Below are 19635 nucleotides of genomic sequence, written 5' to 3' on the forward strand. Positions count from 1 at the left end.
CTTATGATAGAGGGCTCAAGCTTCGACCACAAACATCACTTTGTTGTGTATAGTGAAGGCTTTTGACATGAAGCAAACCTAATTGCGATGTCGCGGACCTTTTCAACGTGTATTCCCTGAAAACGTTTTGAGATATAATACTTATTCTGCTCGGATACAGCTAATAACGATGGCGGAAGTGGAGCAGGTAAGCACATCATGCTAACGTTAGCTGGATAATGTTGACGTCTTATACGTGTATGCATGAAAATAAATCTGAATTATTATCGTTGAAGGTTGTCAGCTGCCTTTTGGTTTGATTTAGCCTGTTGTGTAACAGATTCGGTGACGTGGAAAGCGTATATTTGGAATTTGAGAGCACATAGACTATTAAATATACAAAGACTATTGAATATATTTAGTATTTTTCATGTTATTGATGCTTTTGTTATTTGCACTGTCCTCTTTTGCTGCTGTAACACTGTACATGTCCCTAATGTCAGACTAATAAAACCTCATCTTGCATTGGTTTTATATTTATACCTATTCCAAGCAAAACTGTTTAACTACAGTGCCCTGTCTACAGTCTTATGTTTTTGTTAAATAATATTCTAATGCACTCTCACTTTAAATGTGGCACTGCTGAATGCTTTGGTATTTGAACATAGTAAGCCATTTAATGACACATTGATGAAATCCATTCAAAATGTCTCTTCATTCAGGGCAGAAAACAAAGTGAGGAATTCACAGATGAGTCTGAGGTAAGAAACACTACTCTGTGCTGCCCTTTCCTTCTCCTACAAAAAGACAAAAGAGAGGAAGAGGAGAGGAAGTTTGGGGGGGAAATTACATCCAAAACATGGCATGCAGTTGCACCAGTATGTCAATGTAGAAATGCATCAAGAGCAGCATATTGTCGATGATAGGGGTGTGCGTAGTTCTGTCAAGCATGGGTGATTTTTGAAGCTGAATGGACTGTAATACATAGCCAGCCTTTATCAACCCAGCTTGATCCCGGAAGGATCTTTGTCAGGTTTTTGAGAGGTGTCAAACACTCATGAATTACAGATAGCTTTCCAGATCCATCAATATTATGACTGAGCCTCAGCATTTTACAGTACACTCGTGCTTCTGAGAATCACAAGTAGGCTAAATAAAATATAGCTTTATACGTCAGCCTGGCAGGAAGGGGAGTGTATTTATAGGAAGAAGAGAATTGAATGAAATATCAGGAAAAGGCTCTCGGAAGAAAAAAAAAGTTAAGAGTGATTGAAAGGAAATGGGGAAAATCCCAGGTTTGTAAATCAAAAGAGCTCCTACATCCTTTTTTCTGTATGTACACGGTGTGTTCAGTACTATAGTACATGAGCACTCAGAGGGAAACAAGCACCAAGCACTGTGGGGTTGTGACTCATCTCCAAGTGGATGCACGCAGCTGCTTATTTACTTAAAATACTGCAGAGCAATATAGCTTGCTTGGTATCTGCTGCTGCTATTACCTGCTGACAGCAGTGTCATTAGTAAAGGAAGTGAGGGCCTGTGTGCTCTACACCTAGGACACGAGCCCGATAACAGTTTAATCTTGAAAGTAAAAGGCATACTCTTCACCACCTTTGTAATCTAACCAGACTAGTCTGATTTGCTATGACATAATACTAGCAATAAGCCTGGTTGTAAGTGTTTTTTTATTGGTCTTGTTTTGATGGCTCACATACAGTAGCCAAGGGAATATGTTTCATTTTAAATTAGCTTGGAGTACAGTGGATCAAACACTCTGCAGCAGATGACAATAATGCTGCAACTAACGATTATATATATATATAAAATGTCAGAAAAAACTGGGAAGTGTCCATCACACTTTTCTCAAAGTCCGCAAAGACTATTTATTAAAACAGTTTAATAATATAAGAAGAAGAAAAGCAGAAAAACTGAAAACAGCATTTTCTGCAATTTCTGCATGGCTGGAGACTTAATCATATATCCAAAAAGTTGACTAATCGTTTCAGCTCCACATAATAATACTAAAGTAACATACCTATTGCACACCTTCTTCCTCACTTTAACACTGAAAAAAAAAAATCAGTATAATCAGACTTACTTGACAAATTCATACTGGAGAGAATCAGCAAGGAATTACCTGACGGATCACTTGGATCCTAATCACAGGATTTTTTCTCTATATTTACGTCTATGTGCTTTGATAAAAACAGCTGTGCTACCAAAAGGCACATAACGTTTAAGTGTTTAAGAGTCAGAAAAAACATGCTGAGGTGGGTGGGGGAGTGGATACATCATATGCCCTCCTGTTTAGCTTTAATGTACATTTGTAACTAGTGTAGTATTCCTTGAGTATTTGAAGAATGGTATGGACACAAGGAATGGTTCAGCCTATTTTATCTCAACTGCCAAACAGCAATTGTATCATGTGTCATATTAACTGTCACACATTTGTGCATTATGTTAAAGACAGAAAGAAATCAGAGGGGTCGGTGGCAGGATGAACCAATATTTTCTAATTATTGAAGAGGGCATGTCTTCCTTTAGTGACTAGTGCTGTCTTCAGTGTGTATTTGGAAGCAGCATGTTGTACGCATAAGGCTTTGTTCAGGCTGTTTTATCCTAACCACCAATGGGCAAAGAATATGAGTTAAAACTCAAAGTCCAGCTCAGTAGTTGACAAAACAAAAAGCAACTTACAAGGGATGGCAGAAGTTTGAAATTGGGTAGTTTCACTCTGGGGATGAAGTTTGCCTTTGTTGTTTGATACACCTTTGAAATCCGTGACAAATGCCCCTGCATCAAAAATCTCACAACCAGAATACACAGGAAATAGCCTAGATATGGCGTTGTTGAGTGGGAAAGGATTGTTTTTGAAAATAACATTTTTTCCACGCTATTGTCCCCCGCCCTCCAACCCAGTAACACATAATGGCAGACAATGTTTTGAGTTGATGCACCCTCTGGGCAGCCACAGACTGTGCCGCATTGGTTATAAACTGAATTTAAGTAATATTCAGGCTGTGACTGGCCACAAATGTTGGCTCACGCTGGAAAGGGTAACGCAGTAGAATACCTTAAGTGTGCTTTATGAAATGACTAAATTCATGTATGTCACTGGGGATGAATGGTCTCATGAAAAAAATCAAAATGACTTTATGCTGCATTTCACGCAAGGTAATGGAAATCTGTCTTTGTGCATGCATACATCTCCAGATACACACCTGCAAGACATGAATTTCTCTGTAGAGGCTAGAATACAATTGGCCATTAGGGCCTATTGTTATCAGTAGTATTATATATTGAAGCATGTAGAGGTGAAACATTTGTGGTTAATCAGTTCACTCATTTTCAAATATTAGTATATATTGTAAATATGTTCTGTTTCCAGGGTTTTATGCAGTACTTTGCCATTTATGATAGTTAACTAAATACAATACACACACACACACACACACACACACACACATACACACTGAACATCACATCAATGTATGTCATTTAATTTGATTTTGTATGCATTTTTATTGGAAAATATTCATATTAATGTTCTGATATTGATTTGAAGCCATTTAACAAGCTTTACAAATATGTTTATTTTAAGGTTATTTAATGTGGGATGGACTTCAAGGTGCCTTATAGAGTTTTTTTGTGAGCAAACAAAAAGTGTGTTTATCTTTGACGTCTAACAACTTGTTGAATCCATCTCCTTCTTCTTGCATGCCCAATTTCTGAGCTTTTAAAATCCTAAATTGTTTACATTCATGATTTTGCCTGATATCAAACAGAATTGTCAACTTGTTAATCTCCATTCCCATCTTCAGTCTGACATTGCCTGCATGCTAACTGAGCTCCATGGAGCAGGGGGATTGGGGATCGATTGTTGATTTTCCCTAACAAATTACAAGATACGTCCGGTCTGAGCTGGCTAACTTCAGGTTTAGCACTAGGCTAACTCGAATTTTATTGAAGCGAATCAATACATAGTTTAAGGTGAAACGAACCATTTCGCAGAGGTTGCAACACTCAAAACAATTTATCCACCGTTTCACAGCTGCAACTGTACAGGCTTTAGACTCTCATTGGCGGATTCTAAGATCTGGACAAGCAATTCATGATTACTACCTTGCAGTCTTCTTCTTCTCCACCTTTGTTGATGCATGACTACATCTGCCAGTGGCAGAGTGAGGACTTTCACATAAAAACATTGCAAGCACCAGTGTTGGTCAAAAGCTCTACAGGGCACCTTTAAGCTGAGTTGGAAGTATATACAAGAGTGAAGACCTGTCACCTTCTCACTTATTAAAAAAAAAAAAGATTAGATTCTGAGACAGGTAAGTACAGGGTTTAAATAACTTGAGGTGGACATTTAAGATATATTTTAGTTTACTGCATGAAGGCTTTTGTCAATGGCTTTTGTCACTGGCTTTCAAAGGACATTGTGAACTAGCATTTGTAAGAGGACATTGCTGTTGTAATGAATACCTTTAAGAAAATGTTATAGTGAGAACCCATCATACAGGTCTACTTTCTCAACCAGGAGGAGGACAGCGAGGAGGAGCCCAAGCTCAAGTATGAGAGGCTTTCCAATGGGGTGACAGAAATCCTCCAGAAGGATGCAGCCAGCTGTATGACCGTCCATGACAAGGTAGAGGTTATAATCCACCACCCAATGCCAAGGGCATTTCACTCTCAAGTCCACCCATCTCAAGTACCGATTTCACTTTGTTTATATACACATTTGTGAGATGCAGCCCATTCTTTTCTCACCTTCCCCTGCTTTTTTCCTCTCAGGGAGGTGCATCAAAAGACACCAGGCGCCATTGTCTTCACCTCTGTTTTTATTCCCACTCTTACATATTTTTCGCTCCTCTCCTCTGTTTGTCCAGTGTTGGTATTTTTAAGAGGGCCACTCTCAGCGAGATGGTTAATCGTTGTGGCACCAGCAGCACACATGCACGCCTGAGCAGAGCAAAAGTCATACCCAGTTATGTCTCCTCACCTGATGTTTTATTAACCGCTATTGATTTTCATTTATTTATTTTTGCTTTGAGGATTTGGTCCCCTCTTTTCTTTTTACCTCAAAATGGCAACTGTGCCACAATGAGAGACGTTGCTTTGCGGAAATTCCAAATTTGATCTGACTGTCTTTCTTCCTGGGATTTCCGTGCTTGTGTACCTCCTGCCACGCAGCTACCTGTGTGGTCACACCAGCCCCCTCCGCCACGGCAAACTCCCACAACCTCAAAGCCACTGACGGCACATATTGCCTTATGTTGCCTCATATTTTAAGTGTCTGAATCGGAATTTCATTTGAACAATTCCATTCTGATAAATCCCTTTAAAAGTCGCTCCGCCTCACAAGGTTGAACCCTTTATTTATTTATTTTTGGTTATTTTATTTGGGGAGATTGCAGGGGCTCTGTCTGACATGCTCAGCTGTGCCTGTAAATATAAGCATTTCATTATAGACTGCACTGAAGCATGGTGGGCTCGCCGCACATTCACATGCTGGTCTAGAAGGGAGGGGGATTAGGAGGAGGGCATGGAGCAGGGGCTGGGGTGGAAGAACACACACTTAATCTAATGCCAAAAGCCCCCAGTTTCTATAATTTTTGTGTCCCAGTAGACTCCCGCACACACACACGCACACGCACACATGCACTTTTGCTGAAGCACAAAACAGAGAAACCAGTTGCTGCTCAGTAGAAATAATAGCTCTGTGTTGGGCAGGGAGGTGATTGGGTTGCATGGGGAGCATGGGAAGAAGTCAGATGTACAGTGCATTTATTATGCTTAAGCATTTTAATTTGAGAAAAAAAAATGCCATTTCACACTGTATGCTTTAATAAATAGGGCTTTTCCACCCCCAGCAATTTCACAGTTTTGCCTCCAAGCCCACCCAATCCCCACTCTGCCCATGTCGCTCCAGCTCCAGGAAAGGTTTTTTTTTTTTTTTTTATCCTTCTCCACAGCCTTCACCAGCACTAGATTTGTTTTTCCTCCAAAATCTTGAGTTTGTTTCATGTGTCTTCTGGTTTAATTTGCATTATATGTGTCCCTTCTCAGTTTCTTGCCTTAGGAACCCATTTTGGAAAGGTCTTCCTGCTGGACATCCAAGGAAATGTAACTCAGAAGTTTGAAATTGTGAGTACATTCAAATATTAGATAATAATGATAAAATTGAAAAGCTAACTAGCAGTAGGCTATTTGTTAATTTTCAGGGAGTTCAGCTCGACCGCCCCATGGACCACTCTTTGGGTTCTGTAGTTTTTAAGCTTTATAGTATTGAGAGTATTTTAGATCCGAGATAAAACTGACAGAAGGGCTGGACTCAATTTCAATTTCAAATCTACATCTACAATCAAATCTACAACTTAAGGACCATGGACAGCATCATGGTTCATCAATACACAGTTAGGCTACTGAATTTCAGAGCCATGGGCATAGATACTTAACCATCACAAACTTCAGTCTGATAAAGGATCAATGAGTCAGACAGACTAGATAAACCAGTTCAACTAAATAACCCCTCTGCCCCCTGCAGAGAGGAGGGATGGCATGTTACCAAAGGGCATACATTTGTGGTTTTGAGTGAAATCTCTCCGCAACTATTGGACGGATTGCCATGAAACTTGTAACAGACATTCATGTTCCCCTTTAGGATGAATTGTAATAACTTGTGTGATCCCTGAATTTTCATCTAGTGCCATCATCAGGTCAAGACCTTTTGATTTGTCTTGACCAAATACCTGCAAAACTAACGACATTCCTATCAGCCCTTTGAGCTGTACTTTGCGTTTAATGCTACTCAACAAATACCAGCATGCTAACATGCTCAACTATGACAGTGAACATGGTAAAACACTGATCTTCTCATCTGACTCTTTGCAACAAAGCATGATATCACATCACATACAGATGCATGAGCAGACATTATGTTGGATTAATAACCAGCAGTCACCTTGCATATCTGATGAAATCTCACAATTTTACTCTCACCATACATCTCAGCTCACTTGATCTGGAGCGGATGACTTCTGAACAATAATTTGAAGTAAAGAGGAACTGGCCAGAATTTGGTTAAAAGGATTTCATAATAAATACCCAGGTGAATCTAATGCACTTGAGAAATTGTAAAAGATGATAAGCAAAAAACTTTTCCTACTTTTAGTCTACAGAGAAGCACAAACAAGCCTTTAGGGATGTTTTGAAGTAACATTTTCTATAATGTATGCCATTTGGTTGATCCTTTTATCTAAAGAGCCCGAGTGAATGTGTAAACTTTAAAAGCATCAGCAGAGAAATGGGACCCCCTAACCTTCACAGCATTAATGTCATGCACTTTGCATTGACACATATGGGACTGTGCATCCATTACATACTCAAATTGTTTTGCCTTACGCTTTTTCTGGCATTTAACTTAATGGGGTAAAATGTCAGCCGGCAACATTTGGCCAGCCACAGAGTATATTCACTCGCCTCTAAAAAAAGATGCCATGATATTGTGTCTCCACAGAGTTCGGTGAAGATCAACCAGATCAGTCTGGATGAAAGTGGAGAGCATGTGGGCATCTGCTCCGAGGATGGCAAGGTGAGATCTCTCTGCTCATCACTGCTGGTTACTGATCCTTGGGCCTGCAGCAAAAAAAAAACAGTTTTTCATCTTTCATAATGCATCCTCAGATTCATATGAAACTCATCTTATCAGTGTTAAACTTTATGCTAATGATGTGGAACTTGAGGTGTTTGGTAGTGATTTTTTTAGATGGCAGTTCTTCCACAGTGAGAGCATTAACCTCAAGTTTTATCTCCACCATATCTACATTTTCATGATGCGTGAATTTATAAAAAGCTTGTACCTATTTTGAATAGTGAGGGAATGGATTGCACTCAGATCCATCGAGCTGTCAGTCAGCCATCAGCCGTCTATGGATACCCTCTCCATGTTCTCCACCTTGCTGCTGTTATCTTGTCTCTTCTCATCATTACCACCATCCTTCATGGATTTCACAGTCAAGATATGCTCTCTGATATCACCCTCCCCCTACTTCTAGCACTCTGGTGGCAATAACAAGATCTTGTCACACAAAAAAAGTGGAGCAGACAATTAAAATCAATGCTACAGCAATTGTTTGCCCTCAACCAATTCAGTTGGCTGTTAATCCTTTGAAAATCTAACTTAATCCTTAATCGCTGGTGCAGTTCGGAAAAGGAGATTGCATCAGTTTTATATTATTCCTCTACTTTTTAAAAAAAACCTCTTCTTTTCTGGGCCTTAGATGAAGAGAAACGGGATGTCAAGTACTCTAATGGTACATTAAGGTTTGTTGTAGCCAACTGAGGCTGTGGTCGAGTCCAAGATGAGGACTTCTTTTTCTAAACCCTGCGGGGTTCAGAGAATCCACTTGTCCTCTAATTGGTGACCCAGTGGAGAAGTAGGGAGCCAATCAAAGTCTTTTCTGACCACAATTCCTCCCACTGGCCTCAGATAGTTGCAGAGGCAGCAATTAAAGGAGAAATGTTGAGTTATTCACCTTTGCTTTGTTCTGCGGTCTCATCTTTGTTTCAGGTTCAAGTGTTTGGTCTCTATACAAGAGAGGGCTTCCATGAGAACTTTGACTGTCCCATCAAAGTAAGTTCACGTCAGATCATCAGAAAACTTAAAGGTCCCATATTTTACTTATTTTCAGGTCAATACCTGTATTCTCTGTTTCTTCTAGAACATGTTTATATGCTTTAATGTTCAAAAAACGAATTATTTTTCTCATACTGTCTGGATATATCTGTATTCACCCTGGGTTTGAAATCTGTTCAGAAACTGTGCGTCAGGGAATGAATGTAACTGCACTGTTGAGTTTGTTTCTAGGTATTTATATATTTGTCTGTCTGGGGAGAGATTAAGTAACTGCGATAGCATCCCAACCGGGCAGTCACAAAACAGGTGTGTAGTAGAGATCAAAACGAAGGTCAAGGTCAAAGATAGGTGTGGTCTGAGCGAGGGCAGCTGTGGTAGGTAGGTGGTCTGGGCGCCCCAGCCTTTAGGGCCCAGGCCCCAGATTTGAAGCTGCGGCTGGTGTGAATCTATCCCAAGATGCTCTCTAGTTACAATAGGGGACCTGTAAGTGCCTTAGCATGCATCTGTGGCTACTATAGTATTACCTGCATATGACATAACAAAAGATCTAATTCTGACACACTATAGTGTAATCTGTCACTCATGTATTGCTTTTCAGGTGGTGGCATTACACCCTCAGTTCACGAGATCAAACTACAAACAGTTTGTCACAGGGGGCAACAAGGTAGGTTTGAGTAGTACTTTTTACTTGTGCAGCCATTATGTACAGTTTTCGCCATTTCCTGCCACAATAATTCATCCTGATTGTGTCCGGACAAAACCCAATCCAGCAAACCTTCTCACTTTGGCTTGGCTGGCGGTGATGCACAGGCCTTTGTCTGGTGTGAAAGGCTCTTAGTTTTCTGTCTCTTTGCTGGAGTGCTCTCGGGAGAGCTGCCCATTTTCACAAAGTGCTGTTCGCTCAACAGTGTTTGAAAGGCAATGCTTCACAAGCACCGCAAGTAGATGTCATTATCAAGAGGGAATAGTCTTAGGATTTCCTGGCGCATACAATGATCTCCTTCCTGAAAGTCGTCTCTGGAAGGGATGTCGCTACAGTTGGTAAAAACTATCACAGATTTGTCATTTTGTTTTTCCAAAGTGAAACTCACCTACCTATTACCACATGCCAATTATTGTACACACAACTATAAACTGGAAGTAGCGTCATTGCAAAACCAGCCGTAAATAAAGTATACTGACATTTATACAACAGGGGTGAGAAAAAACAACTTTTTATGAAACCCCATTGTTAGTGTTACTTTGCCATTTTCTTTCAATTGGCGCTGATTCCTCTCAGTTCCAAGTTGTGAAGGCCTCCACAATGAGCCTGTGATGAAAATCAATAAGCCTCAACGGGAGCCACATCCTGTCAAAGGAAATTCAATTTTGTCTCCACAGTTCTTTTGTCATATCATCCCTTTGTAGAGCAAACTGTTTATTAACATAGCCCAACTGCTGAATTAAAGAGCCGATACAACCTTCTGTCGGCATCCTTGGTAATACTATGCACATTTGTGGGCCTGTATCAGTTTATATAGTAAGGACAGTAACAATGCAGGGAATGTGAATGACAGGCTTTGTCCTCTACAGCAGGTACTATACAAGGCCTGAACATTAAACTGCAATTGGAGAAGTAGTACAGCGGTTGCCTTTCTATTGTGGTTTAAAACATAGCACTCTCGCTGAGCTTCCACACCTCTGTGAGATACTAAATACATTTAGCATGAACATGGGATGAATGTGTGTTTAAATACTTGTTTATCTGTCTGTCTGTCTGTCTGTATTTCTATATCTCTATATCTCTCTTTCTCTCTCTCTAAATATAAATATATAAATATATATATATAGCCTGCCCAAAGTGACTACAATAAATGGTGTGCATCCTAAAGAAGCCGTTACCATTATGACGAGAGGCTGTATGAAATCATGCTTGTAATGTATCAAGTTTTCAACCCTTACTTTAGGGTTTTCACACCATCTTCTACTTGCAAATTCAGCGACCATGTGAAACTGTAAAATGACTTCTTCCCCCGCTGAATGCGAAGCTAATGTGAAGCTTTTTTTCACTTAGATTGAGTATAATGAACAATCTGTCTTTATTGTCTTTGTGCCTACATGCTCTGAAGTGCAATTAAGATCTTCACATAAGGACTAATAATGTGGTTTAACTTAAAGTTCCCTATGGTTTAAGTGAAATCTATAAGGCTGTCTCGCCCTTTTTAACAGACACAGTCCTGAGTGTCTGTCCTTGTGCAATGTGTTGTTCATCTACTGCCCTCTGTAGGTGGGACTGCACCACTGCACACTAAAAACTGTGGTATTAAATCCTGTTTTCTTTCTCAAAGCTGCTTCTGTATGAAAAAAACTGGTTGAATCGCTGGAAGACGTCTGTTCTACATGAAGGTGAGGGCTCCATCAGCACTATCCAGTGGAGAGCTAACCTTATCGCCTGGGCCAACAATGTGGTGAGTGATCAGTCACAGACCTCAATAAAAACTACAATATTAAATGTGTAAAATGTATGTTTTTTTTTTTTTTTCCTGATTTCTTTAAGGGAGTTAAAATATATGATATCGGTACAAAGCAGAGGATCACAAATGTGCTGCGGGATAATGTCAGTCTGAGGCCTGACATGTACCCCTGCAGCCTGTGCTGGAAGGACAACAGCACCCTCATTGTTGGCTGGGGGACTTCCATTAAGGTTTGCTGCTTTTTAAATTTAAATTCATTACAGACAGGAGCGATTCCACTGTTTCAGACTTTGTGTTTTGTCTTTTTTCTCCTCAGATTTGTGTTGTGAAAGAGCGAAATCCTACAGAAATGAGAGATCTGCCCAGCCGCTATGTGGAAATAGGTATAAATTAACTGCACGTTATAATAAACTATGTCATTATAGTGAAAGTTTCACTAAATATGAAAAAAAACATTTTTTTTTTTACAGACTTTAGCTTAAATCCGTTTCTCAAACTATGTCATGTTGTGTGTCCTTGAACTTGAGAGAATTGTGCCTGGAAAGTCCTTGAAAAATCCTTGAATTTGATGTCAAGGAAGATGACAATGGTGAAACGAAATACAAAATAAAGCAAGAATAAAACTAGATGAAATGGGATTTAACCAGTGGATAAAAACAACTAGATAAATAAGAGGGAGAGAAGTGATCGAAAATCAGAGTTACACAATAATCTGGGTGTGTGATTGATCTGGATGACAGTCACTTTATCTCATAAATGCACAGGAATTTGTGTTGGTGGTAATGATGCAGTGGTATTTTTTCATATTAACGTCAGGAGTGTAGCAGTATTGGATAAAGCATCAGTGTCATCTCAATGTTGTAGCTATAGCAGTGCAGGCTTAATTAAAATGGTGTCTTTTCTTAGTACCTGAAAAGGTGGAGTTTTGAAGATGCAGCGACAGATACATAAAATATTGTGATTTTTCCAACTCACAGACGCATTTAATGCACTATAACATAGTATCTATCAAAGTGTCTTTGTTCTCCACTTGTGTTTGGTCTCTCTTTTTCAAACAGTGTCTGCATTTGAGACGGAGTTCTTCATCAGTGGCCTGGCTCCGCTGGCAGATCAGCTTGTCACCCTTTACTTTGTGAAGGAGAACTCTGATGACATGGTATTTATACTACTTTCACATATATATCAAAATGTAATTCAAATATAGAGCAAGTGTTTTTACTCTTTGTGTGTGCAGGATGAAGAGTTTCGTGCACGGCCGCGTCTCGACATCATCCAGCCTCTCCCTGAGAGCTGCGAGGAGATCTCTTCAGACGCGCTGACTGTGCGCAACTTCCAAGACAACGAGTGCAGAGACTACCGCCTTGGTGAGACTATAAAATCCGCCCTCAAATGTCACGCGGCCTTTTACTGCGCTCTGATTTAATTATGCATCGACCATCAAATGTCAGCTGTAATGCGCAATACACAGAGTATAAATGTATTTTCATTAACAGAGCATTCTGAGGGAGAGTCGCTCTTCTACATCATCAGTCCCAAAGACATCGTCGTGGCCAAGGAGCGAGACCAGGATGACCATATCGATTGGCTCCTTGAAAAGAAGAAATATGAGGTTTGCGTTGTTGAATTTTCTAAATGTTGCAAAAGGTTACGATCTACAATTGTATAGTTTAACTGTGGGCCCTGTTACTTTGGTTTATCTGTGACAGGAGGCCCTGATGGCTGCAGAGATCAGCTTCAAGAACATCAAGAGACACGACGTTCGGAAAATTGGGATGGCCTACATCAACCACTTAGTGGAGAAAGGAGACTATGACAGCGCTGCGAGGTAGGTTTCACCTCTGCAGATAGTAGTCAGTTAAGCCATTTGATAAGTTTTGCTTATATTTGTTTGTTTTTCAAATCTCCATGGTCCATGTCACAGAAACTTTGTATGTTAAAAGTCCAGTATTGTAGAAAATTAGATGTTAAATTATAAAACAGGTCAGTGTGCTATATAAATGTGAAAGTATCAAAATGCTCAATCCACAAGAGAAATGCACACAGTCCGTATTCAGAAACTGTGACTTTAAAAGAGCCTCAGGACGTCCGTATGGTTGTGATGTCACAACTATGCTATATACTGTAAAGGTAGAAAGTACAGCTACAGTGTTGGTACAGTCATTGTCCGGCTGCAGTGAGAGATGCCGAGAGCAAAGTTGCGGAAGACCTGGAAACACTGACCTATCGGAGCAGACTGTGCAAAATTGTAGAAAGAAGGTACACTCTTAGACATAATCCAAATTTATCTTCACTACTTCAATGACCTGTTATACAGTTACCAAAGTGTCACTAAAAACGAAGTTTGACAAAAGAATCTTAACTCAAGGTTCACTTACTAACTTTTTCCAGAGCTTTAACCACTAAGTTATTTTTTATCAAACTTTTATTTCCTGGGTGAAGAATGACCCTTTCATGTGTCTCTACAGACACGAACAAAATCAAAAGCCACAATCTTCTTGTTTCATCTGAAAGATTTGTGTGTGTTTTTTCCTATTCAGAAAGTGTCAAAAGGTTCTTGGGAAAAACATGGAACTCTGGGAAAATGAAGTCTACAGGTTTAAGACCATCGGACAGTTGAAGGTATGAATTTCTGTTCCTTAATTGAACTTAATTACCAAAGTGATTATTGTCATGAATCAGTCATGAAATGTGAAGTTTTCTGTCTTTTTTTCCACAGTATTAGTCTCAATGTTGCTCCACCTCTCTCTAATTTCAGGCCATCAGTCAGTATTTACCCAGAGGGGATCTGCGTCTCAGACCGGTCATCTATGAAATGATCTTGCATGAATTTCTCAAAACTGACTATGAGGTACATTGTCCCCCAATAGTCTTGAAACCTTGTGACAGTTTTAAATCCCCTGGTTGATGGCCACTTTAACGGTTTCTGTGCTGTCCACCAAGGGGTTTGCCACGCTGATCCGAGAATGGCCTGGAGAGCTCTATAATAACATGGCCATAGTTCAGGCAGTCACTGACCATCTGAAGAGGGACCCCACCAACAGAACCTTGCTCACCACGTTGGCTGAACTGTGAGTGATCTTCTCTTCTGCGTCACTCAACCAACTGAATAAATATTGAGGGAAATATTCAAAAAGAGGTTGCCCTTTTTTTAATATTACAACACATTGGAAAAAGTGTATACTGTATGTTATGCATCATTTTATACACATTTGTTAGGAATTTAGTATTTGAACAATGCTTGGTTGCATAATATTTGTCTGCAAAGATTCACTAAAGGGCCTGCAGAGTTGAAGGAGTCATGCTTTCCATTAGGGCTGGGTACTGAACTTCGATACTTTTAGACACCGACCGAATTGCCTCCATAGAAAGAAGTATCAAAAAATGTCAATTCAATATCAAATTTCAATACCAAAGGAGTCAAAAAAGAGGGATACTTAGCACATCCATAACTTAAGACAGGTGCGTAGGAAAGGGAAGAGTAAGTCCAAACTGTCTTACTTACAAAAATGTTGAAATAAGTAGCAACATTCAGTACTAAACCTTCATCAGGCAAACAATAATAGTTTATTTATTAAACCATTTTTGCAAGTAAGACAGTGTGCAGGAATACCAAAGGAGTAACACATTACACGTCATGCAGAGACATGCAGTAAAAACACTACATGATGCACGGAGATAGGGCTGGTGTGTGTGTGAGGCTTGCTTGACTACAGTTCTGCAGATCTACAGGTGTTTCAAGAGCTGAACATTCAATTAATTATACGAATATAAAGATTTGTACCGTAATTGGGTCATTTCTCTCTAAAATAGTGGATTTTATAAAATGGGTTTCAAAAAAAGTATCATACTGTATAAAAAACCATCTGAACGATGCTCAACCCTACTTTCAATGAATTGAAATTTCAAAGCGTAACTTGTTGCTCTTTTGCAGGTACACGTATGACCAGCGGTACGACCGAGCCTTAGAAATCTACCTGAGGCTGAGGCATAAAGATGTTTACCAGCTGATCCACAAACACAACCTTTTCTCCTCCATAGAGGACAAGATCGTACTCCTCATGGACTTTGACAAAGAGGTAAAAGCCTCATTGACTGATAACGTGAACGTTTTACTGTCATGTTTACCCTTTCATTTTATGAGATAGATGTTTGAGCAATAAATTCTCTAAATTTACGTCGTCAGAAAGCTGTGGACATGCTTCTCGACAACGAAGACAAGATATCGGTGAGTGTTCCTGTCTTCTCTCAGTATTTTATGAAGGATGTGATGAAAATCCGCTGCCCACTGATGCTGATTCTCTTCTTTCTTCTAACAGACAGACAGGGTGGTGGAAGAGCTCGCAGACAGGCCTGAGCTTCTGCATGTGGTGAGTATTTTAAATGCAATCATATCAACTCTCTCAATTGAAATCAGAACTGAATCGACTTATATTTTCCCCGCAGTACCTCCATAAACTGTTTAAGAGGGATCACCACAAAGGCCAAAAGTACCATGAGAGACAGATCGGCCTGTACGCAGAGTACGACCGTCCAAATCTCTTACCATTCCTGAGAGATAGCACACACTGCCCACTTGAAAAGGTACAATTCTTACGTGTCATCCTGCTGCACATCCAAGTTTCCAGAAGCTACAAGAAGTGAATTATGTCTTTGAATGATGTCGTTTTCTCTCAGGCTCTCGAGGTTTGTCAGCAGAGGAACTTTGTAGAGGAGACTGTCTTCCTGCTCAGTAAGTGTTAAGGTCTGCTTTGCTACTTTGAAACGTTTAAAAGGAAACTAAACCTGCGTGTTGGCTCCCAGGCAGGATGGGGAACTGCAGACGAGCTCTGCAGATGATCATGGAGGAGCTGGTGAACGTGGACAAGGCCATAGAGTTCGCCAAAGATCAGGACGATGCAGAGCTCTGGGAGGATCTCATCTCTTACTCCATCGACAAACCACGTACAACAGTTTCCTATTGACCCTGTCCTGTTTGATCCTGTGTTTCTTTGTCGTTCGCACACTTTCGTGATATTTCTTTGTCTTTATCTGTCTGCTTTTTCCTCCCCAGCGTTCATCACTGGCCTCCTTAATAACATTGGTACTCACGTGGACCCCATTCTGCTCATCCATCGCATTAAAGAGGGCATGGAGATCCCAAACCTCAGAGATTCCCTAGTAAAGATCCTCCAGGACTACAATCTACAGGTAAATCTTCTGTTTCTCTTTAATCCCAGAAAAATCTTTATGATGCAGAAATGTTTTTCACTAATAATACAACTTGTATTTAGTTTAGATAACAGATAAAAAATAATCAAGAGACAGATATCAAAGAATCAATAAATAATTGAATGCACAAGTATGGGTGAAATATCCACAGTTGCTTAGATTGACCATCACAGGCACCATTATAATTGAAAGAAAGAAATTAAGAGATTCTGTGTGTGTATATACACACATTTATGCAGGTTCAATCTAAGTGCGTTCTCAGCAATACACCTGGCAAGTGTGAAGTTGATTGGATAGACTGTTCTATAATACTGATGGACTGTAGATGAAAATGGGCATCGCATATACTGATAGTTTTGTTGGGGCCTATCAGAAGCCCACAGAATTTTGCTTCTGAGATTTACAGTTGTAAAGGTTACAGTTCAAAATGTGACGTTTGTTGTTATAATGCCACCATCTGACCAAATGGCACCAAATTGAACACTGTGCTACATAAGAGTAGAAAAAGTAGATTGGATGAAAGGTTCTTGAGATAAGTAAAAAACAAACAGAAAGAAAGAGAGAATCCTTGTTTCATACCATAGTTGGATAAAGCCGGAGGAGGTTATTTATAAACACTGAAGGTATTTAAGAAACTGTGACTTTAAATGAGCCGTCAGGACTTCTGTACCGTTGTGATGTCACAGTACCTTACAGTACCTTTACAGTCAATGCAGAGAGTGCAGATATATTCACACAATGTTGTGCAGTAGTATTTTTTGAACATTAAAGCATGTTAACATGTATGAACCTGAAAATGGGCATGCTATAGGGCCTTTAAATATACTTTTTATACAAACACATAAAGACTACTGAATATTTCTTAACACATAAATATTATTAGTAGAATGAAATTAAATTATTAAATTATTATTAAATTATATAACCTCAGTAGCTCCATTTAACTTATAACTTAATTAGGATGACTTTAGAGACTTAGACTTCTCTTTATTGATCCTTTGGGATGAACTCCCACAAGGAAATTGAGTTTCCAGCAGCTTACAAAAACACTAGGGATGTATAAAAAAAATACAGTATAAGATAACCAATAAACTCTTAGCTAAATAAATACAGAAAGTATAAAAAAACAATAAACAATAAACTCCTAGTCATATATATATATATATATATGAGGTAGATGTATGAATACAGGTAAAATAAAATTCATGGAAAAAGTTAAATGTAGTGGAAATGTATAAGATGAAATATGTATGACTGTATAAGACAGAGATGAGCAGTAAGATTAAATCATTGCACTTATGTGGTTGATAAAGTTATTGCACAAACAAAAAGAAGATAAGTGTCCAGGTGTGTAAGAGTAGATTATGAATTGCACAGTGAGGTTTAAAAAAACAAGATTTTCTGAATGTTAATCCCTACTTATTATCATGTTGTTTTGCTTATTGACAAGCTTTGTTTTTCTTGCTTCTAAGATTCTTCTGCGGGAAGGATGTAAGAAGATCCTGGTGGCTGACTCCCTCTCGCTTCTCCAGAAGATGCACCGAACACAGATGAGAGGGGTCAGGGTCGACGGTGGGCGCACTTTCTCTGAGTTCATGCAGAAGCAGCAGAGGATACATCATTTTGAAACTGAACTCACACTCAAGTTTTTCTTGTCTTTTCAGAGGAGAACATTTGCGAATCGTGTCATGCTACAATATTACCATCAGGTGAGTTTTCTACATAGTTGTGTCCAAGTAATTTACTGTGTTATTTCAGTTAAAAGCTATTTGTTGCTAGTTTGTTTTGCTTTACGCCTGTTTCAGACATGGCCAAACCCTTCAACGTGGTGGTGTTTCACTGCAGACACATGTTTCACAAGGAATGTTTACCATCTTCAGGAACAGTAAGTGACTTCCCTTTTAATCCATGTGACTCTTTACACACATCGCATTGGTTTACTTTTTACTTTCTCCACGCATTGTTTTAATTTTTTTTCTGAGAATTCATATATCAAGACTCTTTTTCCTTTTCCCCCTTTTCCGCTTCAGATTCCTGGGGTGCAGTTTTGTAACATCTGCAGTGCGAAGAAGCGTGGGCCAGGAAGTGGAATCCTGGAGATGAAAAAGTAAATGTAGTGTTTTTGAGAGTTATGCACTTACAATGTTATTATTTATGCCTTTACCTCCCCTCTGCTGTTTCCCCTTAACAGTCAGTGCATCGATTAATGAATATCACCTTCCCTCAGTTGGTAAATTGTGCACTTACAAAAATACAAAATATCAATATTGGATTGCCTATGTATATTTACATTTAACAACTATAAAGTGCTTTGCTTGTTCTGCTTGCAATCAATGCGATTTGGCGATGAAATGTTTGCAAACATCTGCAAAATAAAATCACCTAAAAACTATTTGTTTCGTGTCTGATAATTATTCACGTCAGACAATTCTGCGGAGAAAGAATATCCATTTACTCTTCAAAGCTTTTGAATTATTTTTTAATATTGTGTCTATAGTTGCAACATTAAAGATGCAGTATACTGTAAATATGTTTGTCATCATTGTACAAAATATTCCCTGAAAAACTTGTAAAGAAGGTTGTGAATGCAGCAAACTCAAATAAGTATTCAATCATATTTAAATTGGTCAGACAGCTTGAACTGATGCACGCGGACGTGTAAAACCACCCTCAAACCTGACGAGAGGGTGTAAAAAGATGCCAAACTCCTGACTCATTTGTGGTATTTAGTAGATGTGATGTTTTCCGCTTGTGAAATATACAAATGACTTTTAGGGATTCACATATTTAATGGTTTGTGTCCATATTAACAGATTATTATAAGTAAAAAACAGCTATGCGCACTAGAGCTGGTAAAAGATAAATAAAGGAAAGTTCCCATATTCAGCATACATGTAGAGAGTTTAGAGCTCTGTCATGCAGTGGTGGAAGAGGTATTCACATAGTTTACCTAATTTAAAGTAGCAATACTACAGTATTATAGTACTATATATGTATATATATATATATACAGTGCCTTGCGAAAGTATTCGGCCCCCTTGAACCTTTCAACATTTCGCCACATTTCAGGCTTCAAACATAAAGATATAAAAGTGTAATTTTTTGTCAAGAATCAACAACAAGTAGGACACAATCGTGAAGTGGAACGAAATTTATTGGATACTTTAAACTTTTTTAACAAATAAAAAACTGAAAAGTGGGGCGTGCAATATTATTCGGCCCCCTTGCGCTAATACTTTGTAGCGCCACCTTTTGCTGCAATTACAGCTGCAAGTCGCTTGGGGTATGTCTCTATCAGTTTTGCACATCGAGAGACTGTAATTCTTGCCCATTCTCCCTTGCAAAACAGCTTGAGCTCAG

General features: G+C 39.2%; 1 protein-coding gene across 1 annotated transcript; it reads left to right on the top strand.

The window, feature by feature from the left end:
• vps41 (VPS41 subunit of HOPS complex) lies at nucleotides 1-18630 on the top strand. Its single transcript, XM_083936460.1, has 28 exons — nucleotides 1-187; nucleotides 702-740; nucleotides 4517-4624; nucleotides 6046-6123; nucleotides 7496-7570; nucleotides 8549-8611; nucleotides 9213-9278; nucleotides 10942-11061; nucleotides 11151-11297; nucleotides 11384-11450; nucleotides 12126-12223; nucleotides 12302-12431; nucleotides 12561-12676; nucleotides 12774-12892; nucleotides 13605-13686; nucleotides 13823-13915; nucleotides 14008-14135; nucleotides 14999-15143; nucleotides 15251-15292; nucleotides 15384-15434; nucleotides 15511-15648; nucleotides 15742-15796; nucleotides 15868-16008; nucleotides 16118-16254; nucleotides 17748-17847; nucleotides 17940-17984; nucleotides 18081-18160; nucleotides 18306-18630. Exons 1-28 carry the CDS (start codon nucleotides 170-172, stop codon nucleotides 18384-18386), a joined length of 2562 nt encoding a protein of 853 aa, XP_083792586.1. The 5' UTR covers nucleotides 1-169; the 3' UTR covers nucleotides 18387-18630.
• Nucleotides 18631-19635: the final 1005 nt, after the last annotated feature.

The sequence above is a fragment of the Echiichthys vipera genome (assembly GCF_963691815.1).
Source record: "Echiichthys vipera genome assembly, chromosome: 21".
Classification (NCBI taxonomy): Eukaryota; Metazoa; Chordata; class Actinopteri; order Perciformes; family Trachinidae; genus Echiichthys; species Echiichthys vipera.

Excerpts from the sequence above, each read along its gene's own strand:
- vps41 (XM_083936460.1), top strand. Across the intron at positions 11,062-11,150 it reads TCGCCTGGGCCAACAATGTG|GGAGTTAAAATATATGATAT; the intron begins GTGAGTGATCAG and ends GATTTCTTTAAG. Across the intron at positions 12,224-12,301 it reads AGGAGAACTCTGATGACATG|GATGAAGAGTTTCGTGCACG; the intron begins GTATTTATACTA and ends TTGTGTGTGCAG.